Source organism: Pelophylax lessonae (assembly GCF_965119305.1).
Source record: "Pelophylax lessonae genome assembly, chromosome: 2".
Lineage (NCBI taxonomy): Eukaryota > Metazoa > Chordata > Amphibia > Anura > Ranidae > Pelophylax > Pelophylax lessonae.
In genome coordinates this window covers 601,648,226-601,666,982 of record NC_138769.1, presented here as the reverse complement: position 1 = coordinate 601,666,982, position 18,757 = coordinate 601,648,226, and the positions used below count along the sequence as shown (strand labels likewise).

The 18,757-nt window shown below is 46.3% G+C and overlaps 1 protein-coding gene across 1 annotated transcript in view; it reads left to right on the top strand.

Annotated features, from left to right (window-relative positions):
• TARBP2 (TARBP2 subunit of RISC loading complex) overlaps window positions 1–18,757 on the top strand; it is an 84,139-nt gene that overhangs the window by 53,511 nt on the left and 11,871 nt on the right. The window contains exons 6-8 of the mRNA XM_082247695.1: window positions 1,135–1,252; window positions 2,934–3,061; window positions 16,168–16,363. Of these exons, the coding sequence (XP_082103821.1) occupies window positions 1,135–1,252; window positions 2,934–3,061; window positions 16,168–16,363 (442 nt within the window). The remainder of the gene's footprint in view (window positions 1–1,134; window positions 1,253–2,933; window positions 3,062–16,167; window positions 16,364–18,757) is intronic.

Below are 18,757 nucleotides of genomic sequence, written 5' to 3'. Positions count from 1 at the left end.
TGTTCATTGACGGACCCGCCCCTCTTTGGAGTTGGGTTTTTTCTTCTGACACTGCCTATTTCAAAACTGAATACCTATAGCAGGAAGTGGGAGTATACCCCCAGGGACTGCCCCATAGGCGTACTCAAGCTTTTCTCTGCCCAGTGCCCTAGGGCAGCATAACCCTACAGTCATGAAGATGAAGAGCTGTGTCGGTCAATGAAAATCAGAGAAATAGATTTTACAGTAAGTCAAAAATCCCCATTTTTTTTTTTTTTTTTTACTTCAATTTGTTTAGTGTATCTAAATTTGCTATCGCATCTAACACTCCCCCCCCCCCCCCCCCAGACTGATAATGTTGTTGTCCAAAAGTGTCTCTGTCCCTAATTCATCCAGAGTGGAGGCACTCTAATACTGAAGGTGTGTTTTATTGGCCAGATCGCCAGCCAGTACCACACCTGGGGGGGGGGCTAAGAGAATAAAACGAATGCAGCTACCACATTTAATGATTGGAAAGCTGCAATATATTACATTTTCGGTTTTGGGTTTAATACTGCTTTAAGAATGAGTAACATTTGCACTACAACACATGTACTTAATACATTAGCTTGTGCTAAAATGTGTTTATTGTGCTTTATCGCATGTGCTATGGTGTCAGTGGGCCCTCGGCTATGGCAACCTCTTTAGGTGGGACATGCTCTAGCTTTACAGAGTAAAAGAGCAACCAGGAAGAAAATCGACATCACCGCTTGGACCTCTTGGTGAGTAAGATATTTGAGTCAGTCCTAGTCCTTCCAGCTATCATTCTTGATGCTCTTGCAACTCTGTGTGTCAGGGCTGTAGAGGGGAAGGAAGGGGAAGCGTATGGTTACTCACCAGTTATGGTACTAGTTATGGACTCTTCCATATATCCAGGCTCCTATATCGCCACAGGAATTTGGCATTTTATTCCATGTAAACACTAGAGTTATGGTGGGAGGAAAGGCTTTTTAACCTGTGTGTGGCTTGGGTTAGGTAAGGGGAGCAGTGTCTTCCGGTCTGTCATGGAATTCTGGAAATTACACATTATTGCCATTCTTTACCTGTGGAATTGTCTAATTTGTAATAAATTGGTTGACTGTGAACATTTATGCCCACCTCTGTTCTGCCTCTCAGGAGTTGGTGGTGCAGAAAGGTTGGCGACTTCCTGAATATACAGTAACACAAGAGTCTGGGCCAGCACACCGGAAGGAGTTCACCATGACCTGCCGTGTGGAGAGATTCCTGGAGATTGGTATGACAGGGGTGATGGGGCCAAGACATTTTTGTAGTGAGATGGACATCAATAAAATCTAGAAACAGTTCATTAGAAGGCAAAGGTTTTCTAAAGCCACTGGCTTTATGAATCAAGACTATTCAGTGGAGAGGCCAATTCTCCGCACATTTATGGATGTTTTTTTTTTACCCAGACATCACCTTTTGGTTGTGAAACTTTGTAAAACTATTACATTTTATACTTGTGCACCAAATCGGGGTTCCGTGTGTTTTTACCTAGGCTTGAGCTTATGTTTTAGGCCTGCCATGCATGGTTCGAACCGTTAATGGGGAGGCTGAATTTACGAAGTTTATCAACTTTGGTACAACCAGCCTGACAGATTTTCATGCGATTATCTCTAGTGGCTGCTATAGGTGCAAGCAATAATCACTGTCTTCTCCCGGTGGGGATGGCTATATAATACATGTATATCTCCCTGTGTTTTTGTCTCTCTAAAAATGTAGATATATGTAAAAAAAAAAAAAAAAAAAGTACAGAAAAATACCTATTGATCGTGCCAGAAATTCAATGCGCTCCTAGCTTCCTGTAACCTGCAGCGTTATCTCAAGTAGTCCTATTCATCTTGCACCCTAACCTACAGAACATCTCCCCTATATGTTATGCAGAGGAAACAGCGTTGTGTAGTTCCAATACAATTCTTGTCCTTGGGTGATGACACTACTTCACAAATTCAGTACAGCAAGTCAGCATGGTCACCCTACAACATATGTATCACTTGCAGGATCATCAGGTGAACATAAAAAAAATAAATAAATAAAGCAATAAATGCTTAAAATCTAATACAGCCACCAAATCGAAGGACTGCTATATTGCTCTTTGTCCTTCCATTTAGACACACATTGAGGGTCAAAAGGAATGTATGGTGTTTATGTACGTTTTTCCTTTGTTATAGACTATGCTAAAAAATCTAAAAAGCCTGTTTACAGAGCTCAATAGATGAAGATCACTTTTAAAAACACGAGTGACTTAAAGTGACCTAACCTTTACACAAAAGCCAGCAAGCTTTCACCGTGTGTTTATTGTATCCATTCACTAGCTAAAATTTCACTTGTTACTAGCAGTGGCCAGTCACATGCCGGTCGATGGTGGTTTTTTTTTTTTTTTTTTTTTTTAAGAAAAGCTTGATTTGCCATATCTGCTAATCTGTGTTCACTCTTAGAAAGGGGCTGCTACTTTAGTCAGGGTTCACATAGACTTCTACAAATTTGTTAAGCACTCTGGCCATTGATGTTAAAAGGGGTGGGTTTTTTTGTTTCTGTGGCCAATCTGCTCTTGTCTCCCTCCCTTTCATCTAAGGCTGCTTTCACATTGCTCTGTTGCAAAAACGTATATGGGTTTTTGCCACATTTCCGGTGCATGTTGCACCTGTGTAACTCAAATGCACCAAAAAACCCAACCGTGGGTGTGGTTTTTTTTTTTTTTTTTTTTTTTTCATTCATTTTAATGGGGAGGTGCATGTTTTTTGTGTGGGTTGTTTTGACCATACCTCATATTTAGCATGTAGGACTTTTAAAACGTAACTGACTGATGTAAAGAGGTCATAGAAATTTGTTGATCATGCATTTTTCTTCAACTTTTTGTAAGTCATATTAGGAAGTTTTGTTATGGACTAAGTAGTTACAGCACTTTATTTCTACAGGCAGCGGCACATCCAAGAAGCTGGCTAAGAGGAATGCTGCTGCCAAAATGCTTCTTCAGATCCACAGAGTACCCACAGAACACAGAGAGAGCGGGGAGCCGGAAGCTGAAGAAGATCAGTTCTCTATGGTAAATCTGGACCATAACTAACCTAACTAATGGACCCCAGTCTAAAGAATATTTTTCCTTCACTGGCCTAAGTGTGTACTTTGGATAAGGAAAACAGAACACCATCACCAGGGCCCCTGAAGGCTGCACACTAAGTTCAATGGCCACATATGGGCCCAGGGCTGCTGGATAGGCACCATGGCATTAGCATATTGGTTCCTGGACCTTCCGGTTGATTCCACGACAACAAGCAAAACTGATGTTTAGCTTGCTGTTCACACAGCTCTGCATTCCAATGACAAAAAGATTAATTTAATAAAGCAAATAACAATGGTCAAAGTATGTGTATGCTATAGGATTGCAGTATACTCAAATCTGTGGTTTATTGCACGTTGCACATCATTATTGCTTGAATAAGTCCTAGTGAGTTAGTGAATGGAGAAAAAGCATTGTGTGTACTGCACAAGTAGAGAGGTTTTTAGAAATTATATACTGCGTGCATACTGTATATCAATTGTTCTATTTGGTGCATAGAATGATTTCTCTTTCGTTCCTTGATGGACACAGCGCCTGGTATTCATAACCTTTGGGTTATACTGCCCCCCACAGGAGTATGACACTAGGCAGAAAAAAATTCTGGCTACACTCATGGGCAGTCCCAGGGTGTATAGTCCCTCTCTCTGCTATAGCCACTCGATTTTTTATTTTCTGCCTAGTCAGGTGTAAGGACCTAGTTCCTTGCTGGGATCTTTGGTCCTGGCAATTTATTTCTTTTTAGATAGATAGAAATTATTTATTTACATCCAGTGGTTATCCCAGTCTGGCCAGCGAGTGGACCTCACCTCCGCGCTAGGTCGGCCGCAACATAGCCACGCTGGATGGGGGCTTGCCTGTGAGTTAAATGCCTCACAAGGTCTCATATGGCCCCAGTCGCAGGGTTCCTCCTAGCCGACAGCCCCCCCCCCCCCATCTCAATGGAGAGGAGTATCTGTCTGGGGCGGTGTCCACCTGGTTCCTGGTATGGTGAGTTGCTGTGCCCCTCCCCCTGGAAGATTTGGGGGTGGACATGGGCCTCCCTTTGGGACGGTTGGACCCCCGGGTTTCCCTCCTTCCTGCAGGCACTCCCCCCACCCTTGCTGAGTCCCTTATCCTGCCACCCCCCCCCCCCCCCCCACACACACACACACACACACACACACACACACACACAGATCCACACCTGCTGGGGCTGCTTGGGTGGCCACCTACCTGGGATGGGGGCAGGGCGCTGATTGGTGATGGAGAGCGGGTACGCTGCCGGCGACTGAACAATCGACTGGGGGGGTTCCTGCCAGGGGCCCCCGTCCTGCCTGGATCTGTCCTTGAGGCCTGGTCTCCCAATCTTGGGTCCCTGTATGCCTCGTGGGGCCACCATTTTGTTGTAGCCTGTGTGTTCTATACACGGCGGCTATGTTTGTGTAGTCTGGTGGCCATTTTTCTGTGGTTCGCTATTAATAGCAGCGGCCTTGACAGTGGAGCCCTGTGGGCGGCAATTTTGGTGGTGGGAGCCCCTCCTCATCCCCTGGTGCTGACTCCTGGATCATTTTAATTCCTCATTGCCGCACATGTAGTGCACATTATCCTGGTGGCTGCAGGTGCTTGTCTCTGGGTGGTGAGTCTGGTGGGGTCCTCTCCCTCTCTACTGAGGATCGCTTGGTGCTTTGTACCTGGCGACCAAGTGGTGCTGCCAGCGCAGTGGGGGCTGTCCCTTAGCAGTGTTTTACACTTTTTTTGTGGGGTCCCCCTGATGACTCATGGGGTCCTTGGAGCACATTTGATGGCAGTCCTGGAGTCCCTTGTGTCCTGGATGGAGGGGGCTTGCGGGCGACAGGCTAGCAAAAAGCACCCCCAGCCTTCCCCTGTCTCATCTGTCTCGTCAGATCATGAATCTGATCAGGTCAACCCGCTGGGTCTTTAGCCACGCGCCTGGAATCATCTGATAGTGAGGATGATTCCTCCAGCTCTGCGACCGCGCACGAAAAGGTGCTGGTGGATGCACTGATTGTGGATGCATGGCTGTTGAAAGACAATTTTCTGGAGTCAAGGATCTCTCGGCTGCTGTCGTTCCTACCTTACTGGAGGCTTGGAAAGCTACCTCCCAGGGGGATTTACGATCGTACCTGGAAGGCTTATATTGCCTGGTGTGAGTCGCAGGGGTATCCTCCACGCTCCTTTTCTGCGGCGAGGGTCTTGGCTTTCCTGCGGGAAGGTGTGGATTGGCGCTGGGCAAGCTCGAAGGTCAGTTGTCAGCCCTAGCCATTGTTTGTTTCTTCCAGCATCCCTTGGCGACTAATTCCTTGATTCGCACCTTTGTTCAAGGGGTGCGTCCTCTAGCTCCCCCGCGGACGGCTCCTTTGACTCCGTGGGGACTAAATCGGGGTTTTTTGTCCGTCTTCACTACGGCCTCTCTTTGAGAACATCAGAGTGATAGCTCTGCCTGTGTTATCCCAGAAAGTTGCCTTTCTGGTGGCTTTTGCCTTTGCTCCCAGTGTGTCGGTATTGGCGACTCGGCCTTGCTGTTCGCCTTATTTGGTTGTTTATAGGGGTATGGTGGTCCTGTGACCCACTCAGCCTTTTCTTACTGAGGTGGTGTCTGCTTTCAACCTCAACTTAGTTCTTACGTTGCCTCTGCCTTGGGCGCAGTCCAAGCATCCCAAGGACTTTTGTCTTGCGTTCCTTGCTGGTGGTCCAGGCGATCTAGTTTTTGCCTGTCTGCCACGGAGTCTTTTGAGCAGTCTTTTTCCCTGTTTGTCCTTCCGAGGGCCCTCGGAAGGGTTCGGCTGCAGCCCCTTTCAGTTTAGATCAGACAGACCTTGGTTTAGGCCTACTTACTATAGGCTGAGGTGCCTCCTTTTTTCCTGGGAGGGCACGCTCTACTAGAGCTGTCATGGTCTCTTGGCCTTTCCGCCATCAGGCTTTATGTGGCTAAGGTGTGCATAGCTGCGACGTGGTTGTCTGTGCGCACTTTCACAAAATTCTACTGACTTGTTGTACTGGCATCCTATGATGCTTCCTTATGGCCACAAGGTTTTGAGCGCGCCGGTTGTTTTGCAGAGACTGGTTGTTCTGTCTCTTCTTGGGGTGTATTTGCTCAGGGTTGGCTGCTGTTGAGCTTCTGTTGGCCCAGTTTTTTTCGTCTCTGGCCTGGTTGATACGTTGCCTTTTTCTTTGGTTACGTCTTCCTAGCCCTCACACCTGCACTGCTTTTGGGACATCCCACTCGTGAAGGCTAACTGAACGGGCTGCGACTGTCGGAGGACGCAAGAGAAAATAGAATTTTTGTAAGAACTTACCGTAGATGAGTGGGTCCACAAAGTTATTCGGTCCAGCAAAAAGATCGAGTAGATCGAGTTTCGCTCTTGTCCCCCGGCAAGGTTTCTTCCTTCCGACTTCCGCCTGTCCCCAGACCGCTTACAGGGTCTGTTTGGGGCAGTACAAAGACCTGTTCCTTCAAGAGGTGATTGTCCCGTTTCTGACTTCTGAACATTTTCACGGTTTTTACTCAAACCTGTTCAGTCCCCAGGAAGGAAGGCAAAGTGCATCCAAACCTAGACCTCAAGGCGCTGAACTGCTTTGTGCGCAGGTACAGAAGTTCAGAATGGAGTCGATTTGAACAATGGTGGCATGCCTGTGTCAGGGGGGATTTTGCCATCTCTATCGATATCAAGGATGCCTAATATGTGCCAGTCACCAGCGTTTTTCTCAGCTTTGCTGTGGGAGAGGAGCATTATCAGTTTGTGGCGTTGCCCTTTGGTCTCGCCTCTTCTCCTCAGGTCTTCACAAAAGTGTTAGCCCCAGTGCTAGCCTTGTCATGACAACAGGGGATTGTGGTACTGGGCTTCTTGGACGATCTCCTTCTGTGAGTGGAGGCTCCCTCTGCTCTGGTGGACAACCTGGAGATCACAATATGGACTCTGCGGGAGTTTGGCTGGATTCTGAATTTTCAGAAGTCTGCTCTGGTTCTGTCTACAAAGCTGGAATATCTGGGCCTGACTCTGGACTCTGACTTAGCCAGGGTGCTCCTCCCTCTGGACAAACTCCAGAAATTGCAGGCTACAATTCGTCTCTTGCTGTCCAACAGATTGTCATCCCTCCGGACTTGCAAGCGGGTGCTGGGCCTGATGGTGTCTACCTTCGGGGCGGTTCTGTTTGCAAAGTTCCATACAAGGTCCCTGCAAAGGGAGATTCTGACCAGTCTCTGGACAATCAAATCCGGCTACGTCGGGGAACAAGGGAGTCCTTGAGATGGTGGCTTCCTTCCCTGGCGCTTGGGCTGGAAAAAACTTTCATCCCCTTGTATTGGACAGTGGTCACCACGGATGCCAGCCTGTCTGGCTGGGGAGGCGTCCTCGGCAAGCATTCTGCTCAGGAAACTGAACGCTTGAAGAGTCCAGGCTACTGATCAATGTCTTGGAACTCCGTGCGATCAGCCTGTGTTTGGATCATTGGACGGATCGTCTTCAGGGTTGTCCAGTGCGCATTCCATCAGACAATGCTGTGGCTTATGTCAATCATTAAGGAGCACAGCAAGTGTCCTTGCGGCTCTGGAGGTAGCAGGCATTCTAAGGTGGGCAGAACAGCTCAGTCCAGCCCTCTCCGCCATACACATTCCTGTAGTGGAAAATTGGCAGGTGGATTATCTCAGTCGGCAGGCGTTGGACCACAAGGACTGGTCCCTTCATCCAGCGGTGTTTCATTAGCTGTGTCTCCGGTAGGGCACTCTCGAGGTGGATCTGTTGGCGTCTCGGCTCAACAGAAAGGTGCAGAGATTTGTGGCTTGGCCAAGGGATCCTCTGGCAGATGCCACAGACGCGTGGGTGGCCCAGTGGGGTCAGTATTGGCTGATATTATGCCTTCCTCCTCTTAAGCTTCTGCCCTGACTTCTAAGCAGGATCGAGGCAGAAGGAATTCTGGTCATCTTAGTAGCTCTGGACTGGCCTTGCCGGGCTTGGTACGCCGATCTGGTGCAGCTGGTTGCTGACGTTCCTTTTGAAGCTTCCTCTCAGGGAGGATCTTCTGTCCCAAGGACCGATCTTCCATCCTGCTTTACAGTCGCTGGCTTTGACAGCTTGGCTGTTGAACGCCAGGTGCTGAAGGATAGGGGTTTCCTAGCCTGTTGAAAGCTAGGAAATCTACTTCTAAGAAGATCGACCATCATACAATGTACGTGGAAGACGTACATTGCGTGGTGTGAGTCTCTTGGGGTTCCTCCTCGCTCTTTCTCGGTGGCTCGGATCTTAAACCTTCCTTCAACGGGGGTTTGAACAGAAATCGGCCTTGAGTACCATCAAGGGCCAGGTGTCTGCTTTGGCGGTCTTCTTCCAACGACCTTTGGCCTGGTGCATACCTTTCTTCAGGGTGTTGGACATTTTGGTTCCTCCAGTGCTCCGTCTCTGTTGCCACCTTGGGACCTCAATTTGGTGCTTTCGATCCTCCAGAAGCCTCCCTTTGAGAATCTTCTGGAGATTTTGTCTCCAAATACGGAAAGGTTTCTTCACCGTAAGAGCTGTGAAAATGTGGAATAGACTCCCTCAAGAGGGGTGGTTCTGGCCAGCTCACTAGATTGCTTTAAAAAAAAGGCCTGGATTCTTTTCTAGGTGTACATAATATAAACGGGTATAGGTAAAGTTGATCTAGGTAATATCTGATTGCCTCTCGTGGATCAGGAAGGAATTTTTTCCCCTGCTGTAGCAAATTGGATCATGCTTTGCTGGGGTTTTTTTTTTGCCTTCCTCTTGATCAACTGTGGGTATAGGATTGTGTAGATCGGATTGTATGGTTAGGTTTTCTTTACTGTTTTTTTTTTTTTTTGTTTGTTTTTTATTGGTTGAGCAAGATGGACTTGTCTTTTTTTCAACCTGACTATGTACCTTTCTTCAGAGTGTCCGACATTTGGTTCCTCCAGTGCAGGCTCCGTTGCCGCCTTGGGATCTTAATTTGGTGCTTTCAGCTCCGCAGAAGCCTCCTTTTGCAAATATTTGGGACATTCCCCTGCTTACGTCGTCTCAGAAGGTGGGCTTTTTAGTGGCTACTTCTGTGCGCAGGGTGTCGGAACTGGCGGCGTTATCCTGTCATTCACCTTACCTGGCGATTCACAGAAATAAAGTGGTTCTTTGCCCCTGTCTGACGTTCCTTCCAAAGGTTTCCTCTGATTTTCATTTGAATGAAGACATTGTGTTGCCTTCCCTGTGTCCCAAGCCTAAACATCCGAAAAAAAAATTGCCTTGCATGCCTTGGATGTGGTCCGTGCAATTGGGGAGTACCTGCCAGCTATGGAGTCTTTCAGAAAGTCAGACTCTCTATTTGTGCTCACAGATGGACCTCGAAAAGGGTTGTTCGCTTTCTCTGACAGACGGTGGTTGAGGCCTATTCCATCAGAGGGGTCAAGTGCACTCTACTAGGGCGCTTAGTGCCTCCAGGGCCTTCGGTCATAAGGCGTCAGTGACGCATATTTGCAAGGCCGCCACCTGGTTGTCGGTGCACACTATACAAAGTTTTATAAAGTGAATGTGTTGACATCTGCGGATGCTTCCTTTTGGCTGCAAGGTTTTTGCTGTTCCCACCCGTCATGTTTAACACTGCTTTGCGACGTCCCCAATGGTTATGAATACCAGGAGCTGTGTTCGTCATTGAACAAAAGAGAAAATGTGATTTTTGACTTTCTGTAAAATCCATTTCTCTGATGTTCATTGACAGACACAGCACCCACCTCTTTGCAGAGTTATTATTCTCTTGACATTGCTTGTTGCAAAACTGAGTGGCTGTAGCAAAGCAAGTGAGTATACCCCCTGGGACTGTCCATGGTTGTAGCCAGAATTTTTCTCTGTCTAGTGTCCTACTCCTGTAGGGGGCAGTATAATCCAATAGTTATGAATGCCAGGAGCTGTGTCCGTCAATGAACATCAAGTCAAAAATCCATTTTTTTTTTTTCCCCCAGCTGAAAGGCAATGTGTCTTGTTTTGTACATTGATATAGCCAAGACAAGGCTGTGGTTGTGTTTTTAGCTCCATTCTCAGAGTTTTCTGTATTGCCCTAGGTTGGAACTCTGGTTATTCATCGATGTACATTATCATTGCTTTTTGATGTATTCATCAGAAAACTGGTGTGAAAAAAAGTTTAGTTCTGTGCATTGGAAAACAATTTTTGTCTTTTTTTTTTTTTTTTTCACCGGTCATCTCTTCAGGACAACACCCGAACGAGCACCACTGGAATGCAGAAAACACTCACTGCAGACTTTTAAAAGTTGGTTCCTCTCAGCCAGGGGTCTCAAAACTCTGGCCCACAAGTTAGATGATGTAGCCCTTTGCTTGTCTTTATCTGGCTTTTCGAGCATCATTCCTCCCACTGATATGGGGCACTATTCTTTCCACTAACACCAACGATGAGCCAGCAATCCTATCACGAACACCAATGATGTGTCATTCCTCCTCCTGATATGAACAATTGGGGCATGATTACTCCCACGGCACGATTACTCCCACTAACACCCATGGTGGGGTACTATTCCTCCTACTGTCCATAGGGGCTATGTAATTTAGTCCCACTGACCATTGAAACATTGTCTACTCCCACTGATGCTGGGGCATTTTTCTACTCAGTGGCCACAGTCCAGCCACCCTAAAGTCTAAAAGCAGCAGTCACCAACTTAACCACTAGCCCCCCCCCCCTTTTTTTATATCGGTGTGCACAGTTCCCCCTTAAGGCAGTCCCACAGTGTCCCTCAGTTCCCCTTCACATAGTGCCCCTTTACAGTGCAGTCCCTTTTACATTAATATAATGTGGACTGCACTGTAAAGGGGACTGCACTGTAAAGACGCACTGTAATGATTACAGTGCCCCCCTCCGTATGCTTTTCTCTCTAATCACAGTGCCCTCTTTCACTCTGTTTCCCCTGCTTTTTCTTGGTTCTTAAAAGAAAACATGGCTGGCTGGTTAGAGGGCCCACCTTGTTAAAGTCTGCTGTGATTGTGTTTCCTGTAATATATATATTATTTTTTTTTTTTTTAGATTTCTACTTGGGCGATGGCTTCCAAAGCCAAAAATTACACATGGATCTATAAATGCAGTTTTATAGTACACTGCTCACAGAACTTATAGGAACACTTTTTTTATCAGAGTATAGCATCAAGTCAATTAAACTCTTGTGACATTGATTTGGTCAGTTAAGTAGCAAAGGGGGTTGTTAATCCGTTTCTGCTGCTTTGGTGTTAACAGGTGCACTAGATGGGCAACAATGAGACTTCCTCTAAAACAGGAATGGTTTTACAGGTGATGGCTACTGACATTTCTTTCCCTTCTCATTATTTCTGACTGTTTTTCACTAGTTTTGCATTTGGCTAGGGTCAGTGTCACTACTGGTAACATGAGGCAAATCCTGGACCCTATAGCATTTGCACAGCAGTCCAACTCCTCCAGGATGGCACATCAATACGTGCAATGGAGGAGATTCCAGAAGACAGGCAGTTGCTCTAGGAGAGCGGGACGGGGCTATAGAAGGTCCTTAACCCATCAGCAGGACCAGTATATTCTCTTTTGTGCAAGGAGGAATAGGATGAGCACTGCCAGAGCCCTACAAAATGGCCTCCAGCAGGCCACTGGTGTGAATGTCTCTGACCAAACAATCAGAAACCAAATTCATGAGGGTGGCCTGAGGGCCTGATTTCCTCTAGTGGGCCCTGTGCTCACTGCCTGGCACTGTGGAGCTCGATTGGCATTTGCCATTGAACCCCTGAATGGGCAGGTCCGCAACTGTCGCCCTGTGCTTTTCACAGATGAGAGCAGGTTCCTGGAGGCACTAACCAAAGCAGGAGTTACCTACAGGTTATACCCCCTTTAGCTCCCAGGCCTGGAAAGATGGTCTGTTCGTCACTTTACACACCAAGGATTACTTGCTACACTTCCTTTCCCAACTGGGCCTCAATCCTGTGGATTTCCTAGACTGGCGCCTCTCCGAGAGCTTTCAAATACCCTCGGCTCGCTCTAGGAGACGCAATCTTCTACCGCCACCTCACCTCCCTCATTGGGCGATTAGGTGACACTCCCTGCTATTGCTCTCTTGACAGCTTGGGTACGTCCATGTCAACAGACACATTTGACTGGGGACACAATCAAATCAATGCTCAAATTTGATACTCATTGAGAGGTTGCCTTTTTTTTCTTCTCTCCCTCTCTGTGAGCCATGTGACCCTATTGGCCTCGCTGCAGTTCCTGGGTGACCTTGGTTTCGTAGGAGACTGAATTTCCACATAGGATATCCCAGGTGCTACAGTGGGATATGCCTACTATACTCCCGATTTGTACAACTTTATGCTACTCTACATGCCTGAGTGCGGTGTAGGAGCTTAGTCCTGACCTACATGTCAGACCGTGTTCCCCATGTAGGTCTTCCCCCACCAAGGGGATTACCCTGATAAGGGCATCTTGCTCGCCCCTGGAGGACCCGCCTTTTGGTAATGTGACTCTGGGGTCAATCTCGCAGTTTCACTATGACCTTGGGTCGCATATATATGTTGATTGTTTGACAGTTGTTCTCTGTTCCTTTTTTGAATATGTTATTTTTATTTATTTATTTTTTTATATAGCAATTTTAGGAAGCATCCTTTTTCCCATCACACCTCTACTGGAGGTCCCGGATTGGTCGCCTTGACAATCATTTAAATCAACTAAAGTGCAAATACATGAAACAATTTAAAAAAGTCTTTTGGATTTGGTCAGATAAAGTCCTTATGCATAAAATGTAAGTAACAAATCGCATCCGTCGGTTAGAATTAACCGACGGATGCGATTTGTTACTTATAAATACTATGAGCATGACAACAAATGCAGCAGGATACTAGCGAGAGCCCTACGCAAACACTGCACATCTACTTGGGTACATAAACTCCAAACCCCTATGGGAGCAGCAGCAGTACACACCTCCAAAAATTGCTACTGTTTCCTGACTACTATGCCGCTCTGTACGACTTTGACTTTGCCTGTTCTCATTCTGACCTAGAATCTAAGCTACCCCGTATCCATGCTTACCTTGCTTCATCAGGGTTTCCCTCCCTTTCTTCAGAACAGTGGGACACCCTGGAGTCAGCAGTTACCCCTGTGGAATTATTATCCACAGTAAAATCAGACCTTATCCTGGAGACTCAATGAGAACCTCTTAGATGTCGTCTTCATAGTTACAAAGGTGATGAAGGCTCTTATGCATTTTTTTCTCTGAAAATGCTACGGAGAGGGTCAGCGATGGTATGATCTGGGAAAGCCACAAGGTGGTTGTTCTCAGTGTATTTATCGCACTAGGTACTAAACTTAAAAAGGAGAGAGAGGCGGTTTTCAAAAGGGTCTTGACGGCCTTACAACAAGCAGAGTTGAGTTGCAAACAACGAGCAACCCCTGAGGCTCTGCAGAAGCTCCACTGAAGTCCGTGACCTCTTTACCAAGCTCCTTGATTGATGAATTAACCGACGGATGCGATTTGTTACTTATAAATACTATGAGCATGACAACAAATGCAGCAGGATACTAGCGAGAGCCCTACGCAAACACTGCACATCTACTTGGGTACATAAACTCCAAACCCCTATGGGAGCAGCAGCAGTACACACCTCCAAAAATTGCTACTGTTTCCTGACTACTATGCCGCTCTGTACGACTTTGACTTTGCCTGTTCTCATTCTGACCTAGAATCTAAGCTACCCCGTATCCATGCTTACCTTGCTTCATCAGGGTTTCCCTCCCTTTCTTCAGAACAGTGGGACACCCTGGAGTCAGCAGTTACCCCTGTGGAATTATTATCCACAGTAAAATCCCTCAGTAATGGGAAAAGCCTGGGCCTGATGGTTACACGAAGGCTTACTATTTGAAATTTTTTACCCAACTCCAACCACAAATGTGTCAGTGCTTCCCTAATTCCCTAGCTACTGGAGGTGACATACTGCCCTCTTGGCACACATCACCGTCCTCCCAAAAGAGAGTAAGGACCATACCCTGCCCCAAAACTACCACCCAATCTCCCTACTTAACACAGACTTGTAGATTTTTTTCTAAGATTCTTGCCAACCGGCTGAAGCATATACTTCCATTGCTTATCCACCTGGACCAGTATTTGTCTTATACGCTTACTATACCGGGCATATCTTGGTCCTAACCTTTTTCATAGCAGTTCTTCCATGGTGACTTTGTGGGCGCATCTAATCTCATTCACTATGGGGGGAAACCACCAGCCCGGCTGCCATATCTGCAGCCCAACAGCAGAGTGTAGGTTGTACTGTATTAGTTGGTATCACTCAATAGAAGGTACCCCAAAGCTACTCTCAACGCTGGGGAACCTAGAATATCAGTAAACATGTAAATACATTTGAGATTGCTTCTTTGGACCTCTAAAGGCTAGACAATGGCACTCTGACTGCCATTAGGTATCGGGGTGAAATCCTTGGACCCATTGTAAGATCCTACGCTGGTGAGTGGGTCCTGGGTTCCTCCTGGTGCAGGACAATGCCTGGCCTCATGTGGCGAGAGTATGCAGCCAGTTCCTGGAGGATGAAGGAATTGATACCATTGAATGGCCCCCGAAGTTCGCCTGCTCTAAATCCAATAGAACACCTCTGCGACATTATGTTTTGGTCCATCTGGCGCCGCCAAGTGGCACCTTAGTCTGTTCAGGAGCTTGGTGATGCTCTGGCCCAGATCTGGGAGGAAATACCATCCGTTGTCTCATTAGGAACATGCCCCAACATTGTCAGGCATGCATACAAGCATGTGGGGACCATACAAACTACTGAGTACCATTTTTAGTTGCTGCAATGAAATTTAATCAAAATGGACTAGCCTGCTGCATCATTTTTTCACTTTGATTTTTGGGGTGTCTTTGAATTCAGCCCTCTGTAGGTTGATCATTTTTCATCTCCATCAAAAGATGTGGCATCCTTTCATTCTAAACCCATTACCCAGTCCATATCCGTATAGATATCCAGCATGAGATTTTTCCCAGTTGAGATCTGATGTGTTATAAAAAGTGTTCCATTTTTTTTGAACAGTGTACTTTTTATATGCAATTTTGTCTGATTTTGGTTTCTGTCCAATGCACTGCCAGGGGTGAGCTATAAGCATTTTTGAAAGGATTGTGGAAAGCAGATCAATCTAAGCTTTTATGTTAAAACTAAAACAGCTGATGAGACTTATAACACCAAACAGAAAGTGAGGGTCACCTCCTCACTGGCGGTTTTAATCCTGTAAACTCCATCCCACCATTCCGCAACTACATGCGTTGAACGTGGTTGGGATGTGGCCCTTTCCAGTGAAAGCGATAGGGGGTAATTTTTGCCATGGCATGTGTACAACTCTTTGCAGCTTTTAAAGGAAAGTGGGAGGGGGGGGGGGGCATATAAATGAGGCTTATGGCTAGGTTTGCACCTGCCTGCAGTCTGCGGGCTGCATCTGTTCCCATACCCGCAACCAAATTGCGCTGCTCATACGAGACATGCGGGGCTGTCATGCATTCTGAATGGCACCCTCACGCATCTCAGCCTGCAGTGCATTTTAGGGCAAGGGAACCGCAGGTAAATTGCATGGTTATTTGTGAATTTTCTTGCTCTTAGTGATACTAAAAGAAAAAAAGTCATACTTAACTGCTCTGTACAGTGGTTTTGCACAGCTCAGGTCCTCATTTTCTCGGGTCCCTTACCAGTACCCCTGGCCCCTCCTTCCTGCCTCCCATCGCAAGCAGCTTGTGGTGGGGGCACCCGAGCCGCTGCTCTGTGTCCATTCAAACATGGAGCTGCGGCTCAGGCCCCACCCCCTCCCCCTCCTCATTGGCTCACTGACTTAGACTACAGCGGGAACCTATGTCACTCACTGCGGTGTCTCAGCCAAACGGGAGAAAGAGTTCCAGACAGCCGAGTCTCGCGCTCTCTTGCTCGATCGAGATGGGGCTGAGGAGGGCTACTGCACACAGGTTTTCTTTTTTTCAATCTTAATACATTAAGATGCATTAAGATAAAAAATAATCTGCTTTCAGAACCACTTCAACATTAAATTCATCTTGTAGTTCTGCATCAAGAAAAGGATACCTCTTACATGGTGGTGTTATGTCTTTTCAGTGTACGGGAGGGGGAAAGATGGACGGAGGCAGGGGGCGAGGTTTGGCATGCACTTGGGACTCCCTCCGTAACTCTGCCGGAGAGAAGATCCTACACCTGAGGAGTCATCCCCTAACCATCCAGAGCTCGGGTTTCTGCAGCCTTCTTCAGGACCTGTCTGAGGAGCAGAGTTTTCAGATCAGTTATCTTGATATTGGTGAGTGAAGGAGAAATGCACCTGGAGAGTTATAGCTTTTCACTTTTTATTAAACAATGTTTTTAATGTTTTAAAAGAAGACATTTAAGAGATGAAAATAGTGGACACCAGCTTTATATCACAAAGCATAAGTATCATTTAGTTCCTACTTAAGACTTCTTGTGAAAATACTAGATGACCTGGCTGTGTCTGATTTAGAACAAACATGCTGTAAAGAAGTGTCAGAAAAGTTTTACTACTCTTTATTTGTTAATGTGTTCTGGGTCAGCAATTCAGACCACATTCTTGAAAAAATAGTTCAGCAGTGGAAGCAGGGCTAGACTTGGGGGGGGGGGTTGCAGTTCTGGGCAGCTCAGGTTGGGGGGGAGGGTGGGGGGGGGTCCTCGTACACAGAGTTGGTTTACATGCTTCGTAATAGTCACATGTTTTCAAAATGCATGACTGTCCTTTAGAGGTCACACATGTACACACTCGCAGTCATAGGCTACCTTCCTTAACCACTTCTGGGACAGGAAGGATTTGACCAGGCCATTTTTTGCGACTCGGCACTGCGTTACTTTAACGGACATCTGCGCGGTTGTGCAACGCTGTACCTAAATAAAATTGATGGCCTTTTTCCACCACAAATAGAGCTTTCTTTTGGTGGTATTTGATTACCTGCGGGATTTTTATTTATTGCGCCATAAACAAAAAAGAGCGACAATTCTGAAAAAATATATATATATATATTCACTTTGTTATATAATATTCTACCCCCCCCCCCCCCCAAAAAAAATTTAAATTTTTTCATCCTTTTATGCCAATTTGTATTCTGCTACATATTTTTGGTAAAAAAAATCCCAATAAGCGTATTTTGATTGTTTTGCGCAAACCAGTCGCGTCTACAAACTAGGGGAAAGATTTATGTCATTTTTTTATTTTTTAGTAGCAATGGCGGCGATCTGCAATTTTTAGCAGGACTGCAACATTGCGGCAGACAGATCGGACCCCTGACTGACATTTTTGACACTTTTGGGGGGAGCAGTGACATTACTACAGTAATCAGTGCTAAAAATATGCACTGTTACTGTAATAATGACAATTGCATGGAAGGGGTGAACCCAGGGATAATCAAAGGGTTAAGTGTGAGCCTAGGGGAGTGTTTTCTAACTGTATGGGGGAGGTACTTGTGAAATGAACACAGAGACCTGTGATCCTATATAGAAGGCGCTCTGTGATAATTTCAGAGAGGACAACAGTTTGCTGTGTTTACAACAGCAGACCATTGTTCTCTCTCAGCGGGGAGCAATCGCGGCGGCCCACACCGTGGATTGGCATTCCCGCTGCCTAGTGAGGGCAGGTGCGTGCCTCCGATGGCGCGCACTCTCCCCCCAGGAGCGCTCCTGCGAACCAACATACCCATACGTCAGTTTGCGCAGTGGAGCTAGCCTATCACAGTATATCTGCGGTTGGGAAGTGGTTAAAGTGGTTGTAAACCTTACACATGAAATATGAACAAAGCATATCCATCTATAGCATGTAGTGGTCTTAAGAGCACCAAGTGTAATTTCTGTCTGCTGCTTCATTCCTCTATCAACATGAATCATTTCTGACGAGTTTTCCTGACACCTACAGAATAAAGGTGACAGGGCAGGGACCTCCAGCTGACTGACAGCACTGTTCCTGTGAGCTGTGTGAAAGGGGGGTGTGGTGTGTGTCTCCCCCCTCCAATCAGCTGTCAGAGCTCTCCTCACTGAGCTCTGCAGAGTCTAACCTCAACTCTCCACCCCCTTTTTTCTGAGTTTAGACAAACTTTAAATATTCAGCACTTTGAATGAATGTAGCCAAGAGAAAACTGCAGATAAACAGGTACCACTTTTATTGGAGAATTTTTCATCTCTGTGTATCACCTGAGGCCAGTCACTTCATTGAGTATATATAAGGGTTTACAACCACTTTAGAATGTGTAAGCATGCTGTGTGGTTTGCTTGAGCTGCCAAAATTTTTTAAAAAACTATACAATACATTAGTCCAGAGTAAAAACTTTTACAGATGATGGCAGGCAAAATATAACTTCACACGATACATTTAATAACAGTACTTTTTTAAAGTTGTATCGTTTTATTATATATTTTTGTTTGAATATAATTTTGTATTAACTTCGTATCGGGGGGGGGGCGGCAGGGCAGTTGCTCAGTTTGCCCCCTTACAAATCTGGCCCTGCCAGTGCCAGATTTAGACCTTGGGGGGCCTGAGGCAGTTTAGGTTTGGGGGCCCCTCCTACAGAGTTTGTTTACATTCTCAATAAGTCACACATTTTCAAAGTGCATGACCAACATCATTCTGAGGACATGCAGTCCTAGGCCACCTTCCTTAGGCTGGGTTCACACTAAATCTGGGGTGGCTCGCAGCAGG